The sequence below is a fragment of the Seriola aureovittata genome, chromosome 14 (assembly GCF_021018895.1).
Source record: "Seriola aureovittata isolate HTS-2021-v1 ecotype China chromosome 14, ASM2101889v1, whole genome shotgun sequence".
In the NCBI taxonomy this organism is placed as follows: Eukaryota; Metazoa; Chordata; class Actinopteri; order Carangiformes; family Carangidae; genus Seriola; species Seriola aureovittata.
In genome coordinates this window covers 25,972,501-25,977,570 of record NC_079377.1, presented here as the reverse complement: position 1 = coordinate 25,977,570, position 5,070 = coordinate 25,972,501, and the positions used below count along the sequence as shown (strand labels likewise).

Here is a 5,070-nt window from a genome sequence, read left to right as displayed (position 1 = left end):
GTTGCAACAGAACTGACGTCAGACGCATTTTTTTTTAAATTAAAAAACTTTATTTTCAAAATAACAAGACAAAGCAGCAGAAAAAAAATAAAGATAGAAAAAATACAGTTTAACAGCTTAACATTTCAAATACAAGAGAAATTAATGCGTATTTTCTAAATTAAGAATCGTAGCTTTTTTTGTTTTTACACATTTATTTATTCTATTCTTCATTTATTTATTTCATTTTATTTATTTCTGTACATTTTTAGGAGAGGTCTAAAGCCGCGAGCTTAATAATGGATCAGATTAAATAACAAGGATCATAAATATAGATATAATTACAAAGAATAACATCATATAAAACACATATGCAATAATTTAAACATTTTTAAAATGAATGTATAATATACATTAAAAGATAAACTGTAACACTTAAAGCTCCTGTCTCGACATGATACATTAAAACAAATACTGAGCATTAATAAACACTTACACATTTCCTTATAGCTGTTTATAACTACATTATAATCTGTAACAAACATTTATCACATGTTTATATACTGATTATAGATGATAAATGGAAATGTGACCAAATCATCTATAAATTAAAATATGTATTATATTTCCTGACTTGTTCTGTCAGTGTGTCCATCTGCATGTTTACATATTTGAATGAAGACAATCTTTCACCTTGATAAAAAATGAAGCTGCAATCTAATGTTGTAAAATAATCATCCGTGTTTCACCTCTTTATATTAATAATAATTGATTAATAATTAATAATCTTAATAAATTCAGATTTAAAGTTTGAACTGCAGGTGGCGCGTTTTCCTCTTTATCGTTCAGTTAAGGCTATTATTTTGAAAATCAGGAGCGGAAGTCGTGACAGGTGATTGTTTCGGGTTAGGTGGCGTTTCAGGAGCTGATCAGTCAACAGCAACTACTGATCAGTAATCAATTGCAAGTACCAATAATAAATGTCGGTTAAAAAAACCCATTCATAATCTTCTTTTTCTCCGCGTGACGTCACAGAGCAAGGAGGATTAAAACGAGGCTCAGCGGGGTGTGACGTCCTTACCGTAAAGATCGTGTAGTGATAGGAGGTGTCACTCTGATCAGGATTACAGGACTGAGTCTGAATCACTCACCTGATTTTAACAAATGATTTCAAACTGAACTTTAAACACAAATACTTTTCTTTAATGTTTAAATCGTTAATTGTTTTTTAAATATATTTTTAAGAGAAAGGAAATTATGATGTGAGTTAATGTTAATAAAATAAAATAGAAAATGGGGAAATGGGGAAAAGTCTTTCTTCAATCAAACACTACATTTTTGGCCCATGTTAATTCCTTTTTATGATTTATCAAAATACCTTTGCTAATGTTTCAAGTGCATGTTTTCATACAGACACGTTTTATTTGGTCTAACTTGTACAAAAAAAAAAAAAAAAAAGAAGTTATAACATATATAATAAATATATTTATATGTTATAAATATGATTTTGTTTTACTCATTTATTCAATTATTACCAATTAATTTAATTTGATAAAAAACTAATAATTATTTAATTATTAGATTTATATTTACATATTTTAACTAGAATCAAAAAAATGAAATAAAATCTTATCATATCTTTAATATAATATAAAGATAAAAAATAAAACTTTATAGGCCTTTGTGACTTCAGTGTTTGTACCTTGTTAATATTAACTAAAGTTTTAATATTAAAAAATGCACATTATTTGAATTACTGTAATACGTTATTATAAACGTTATTATAATACGGTGAAATATTATCATGTATTTTATTGTTATTCCCGCTCTTTACAACGTCAGAATCTTCTCTCTCACCGTGTGGTTGTTCTGTGTTTGGTCCCAGTAAACCGGTCAGAGTGAGCCCTCGCTCCTGTCCCTCCTCTCTCTGTGTCTCATAGTAACGGTCACCTGCAGAAACACACCGGGACTCACCGAGCGCACACCGACCGACCGACTCCCTGCCCGGCTGCAGGACACCGACCTCCCGCTCCGCCGCTTGGTCCTCTGCCGCCGATCAAACCCGATCAATCGATACCCGGATCGATCGGCTCTGATGTCCGCCGCGGTGGATCAGAACTGGCGCGTGGCCTGCGGCGGGATCAGAGGCACCGGAGCGAATGATGACATCAGCGTGTGAGAGTCCCGATCCTCCCCGCGTGAGCTGATCGATCATTTATCAGGTTAATTGATCATCTTGCTGAAGCACTAATGACAGCCGGAGTTCATTATTGATCACTTGACACAGTTTGATCAGCTGTTCGGTTCCAGACTGACTATCAGAAACCTGTTCCTCCTCATCAATTCTTTTGATTAATCGATTATTGATTAGCTCTGGTTTATGCTTTTACCTGTACATTTTCAAGATTGATCACAGTGTTACTCATCAGAAACTGATCAGGTGATCCCACCCTGATCAGCACCTATTAATTAATGGTCAGTTTTCTTTAAGTCTGAACAACGACAACAGAAGCTGGAAGTATTGATCACAGAGAGAAAACTGATTAACTATTGATCTCCAACTTATTTATCAACTAGTTTATCTTTGTTTACCCACATCTATATTGATCTATCTATTCATCTATCCATATATAGGTCTATTGATCTAGGTATCAGTCGAGCTATTGATCTATCTATCTACTCATCGATAATTATATAGATCTATCTATTTATCTGTGATGGGAGTTGATTGATCATGTATCAGCAGCAGGTGACAGATCACTGTAAGGATCAATAGAGGATCGATACGTTCAGAAACAGTTGCAGCTGTTCAGCTTGTTATTGATTTTCAGTTGTGGATTAATTTTCTATCAATTAATCCATCAGTTGACTGATCGTTGCAGCTCAGCTTTATAGCATGTTCATGGTGTGTTTAGTTTCTATGGCGACATATTGACGACTGTGCACATCATCTAAGCAGCAGGTTATTATGACATCATAGTTAGGTTTTGTTGCTAGGCGACATCTGGTGGTCGTAGTGATGATGACAGGAGCAAAGGGGAAAGTCTCGGTGACGTAGTATAAAGAGAGTCAACGTTCACGTCGGGAGGAGGTGTGTTCAATTCCCGTGTGAAACCAGCTGTTTATGTCGTAACCAGGGCAACAAAGATTGTCTAATGTTAATTTCTAATTTTAACGCAAATCACCATCTTTTCCTAAAGCTAATCAAGCCATGAACGTTATTATAGTAACTATGGTGACAAAGGCCGTGTGTTTGTTGTTGTAACCATGACAACTGAGGTCCGGTACACCTGCCACCTGTAGGGGCGCTGTTTCAGGAGACGCTCCTCTGGGTCGTATCGGACGGTTGATGGTTGTTCAGGTTGGAGGAGTGGCAACTGAACAAATGTGTTTGCAACTAATGAAGGTGAACGTGACGTTCGGAGACCAGGAGGGGGCGGTAACGCACCAGAAAGGTGTTTACCAACTGTAAAAAATACAGAATAAGAAGAAGGACTGATGAATGATGTGGAAATAAGAGACAGTTTGATACCAAGTGGACACACAATTACAGCAGCTGGACAGGTGACGTCAGTTCTGTTCTCCACCTGCAGAGTCAGACTTTGTGGTTCCTCTTAGATCTTATCCAGTGTCTGTTTGACAAGCTGGTTTCCCCTCCTCATCCCTCCAGGTGTTCCAGTGCTCCCAGAGCTCCCAGAGCTCCCAGTGCTGTCCGACATGCTGCCGGCCTCCATCCAGATCACGGGGGAGCTGCTGTCTCCGGCTGAGGTCCAGGACATCTGTGAGAGTCTGAAGGAGGACAGCGTCCGGCTGCTGTCCGTCCGCGGCTGCCAGCTCTCCGACCGCGACTTCGGACGCATCTGTCGCAGCGTTGCAGAGTCGCGCTCCCTCGCTCAGCTCAACCTTAACCTGGGCATCGTCTCCAGCATCAGCCGGACACGACACCTGGCCGACGCCCTCAAGACCAACCGATCCCTGCAGACCCTGTTGTGAGTCGTCCAGCAGACAGCAGGGTCTCATGAAAACCAATAACGTGCTGACAAATCCTGAAGGTCCAGGTGACCTCTGACCTCTCCTCCTGGTTCAGAGTTCACCTGGACCATCAGGATTCATCCTTTGTAATACTTTGTCCCCTCCCCCTCCAGTCTCCATGGCAGCCCCCTATTGGACGCTGGCCTGGTGACCCTGAACTCAGCCCTGTCGACCCACCCGGCGCTGGTCTGTCTGGATCTGGGAGACTGCATGCTGGGAGACGAGGCGCTGGGTCTGATTTGTGGGATGCTGCCGCCCGATGGAGCGAAGTCAGGTAACAAAATGTTCACCTGTTCGATGTCTGCTGTCAGATACAGGTGGTAGAAAATCCACCAGATGTGTCATCAACAACATAGAAACCACCTGGTAACACCATAGTTACCTCCTAGAAAACACCCCAGACACTCAACCCTAACAACTACCCAGAATAGCACACACATTACTACGGTAGCAACTCCCTAGCAACTGCATGGAAACCACCTGAACACCCTAGCAACCACACTGAGCACTGCAGACATCCTTAAAACACTGAAGTGGTCAAGCCACCTAGCAAGTGCCCAGAACATCATGGCAACCACTTGGAAAACACCTGGTAACACCACGGCAACCTTCTGGAACACTCTAACAACCAAAATACATAAATTAAAACATCCAGCACAGGTAACACCCTAGTATCGGTCTGTAACTGCTTAGCAACCGCCTGCTACACCCTCCAACTTCACATCCCTCCACAGTAAACACCCAGCAACAACCACGACACCTAGCAACAACCTGACACCTAGCAACAACCTGACACCTAGCAACCAGCACCAACACAATGTGGCCTGTTGTCAGCCAGAGACTAGAAATACAGTTTTTAACACTTTACAACTGTGAAACATCAGACCAGGTGCAGGAAGTAAATCAGTTTCTGGTGTCAGACCTGAACCGGCTCGGTGTCAGGTCTGACTCTGGACTCTTTGGCTCATTTAATAAATTAGTGAAATAAGAGAAACCAGATTTGGTGAAATGAGAATGTGATAATATAGAAAGTAGAAACAGTGTTTCCTCAGAAGTCAG

General features: G+C 40.5%; 1 protein-coding gene across 1 annotated transcript in view; it reads left to right on the top strand.

Moving 5' to 3' along the window:
* Nucleotides 1-1,887: 1,887 nt before the first annotated feature.
* lrrc73 (leucine rich repeat containing 73) overlaps nt 1,888-5,070 on the top strand; it is a 13,939-nt gene continuing 10,756 nt past the window's right edge. The window contains exons 1-3 of the mRNA XM_056396079.1: nt 1,888-2,201; nt 3,650-3,968; nt 4,125-4,285. Coding sequence (XP_056252054.1) covers nt 3,697-3,968; nt 4,125-4,285 — 433 coding nt within the window. The 5' untranslated portion in view covers nt 1,888-2,201; nt 3,650-3,696. The remainder of the gene's footprint in view (nt 2,202-3,649; nt 3,969-4,124; nt 4,286-5,070) is intronic.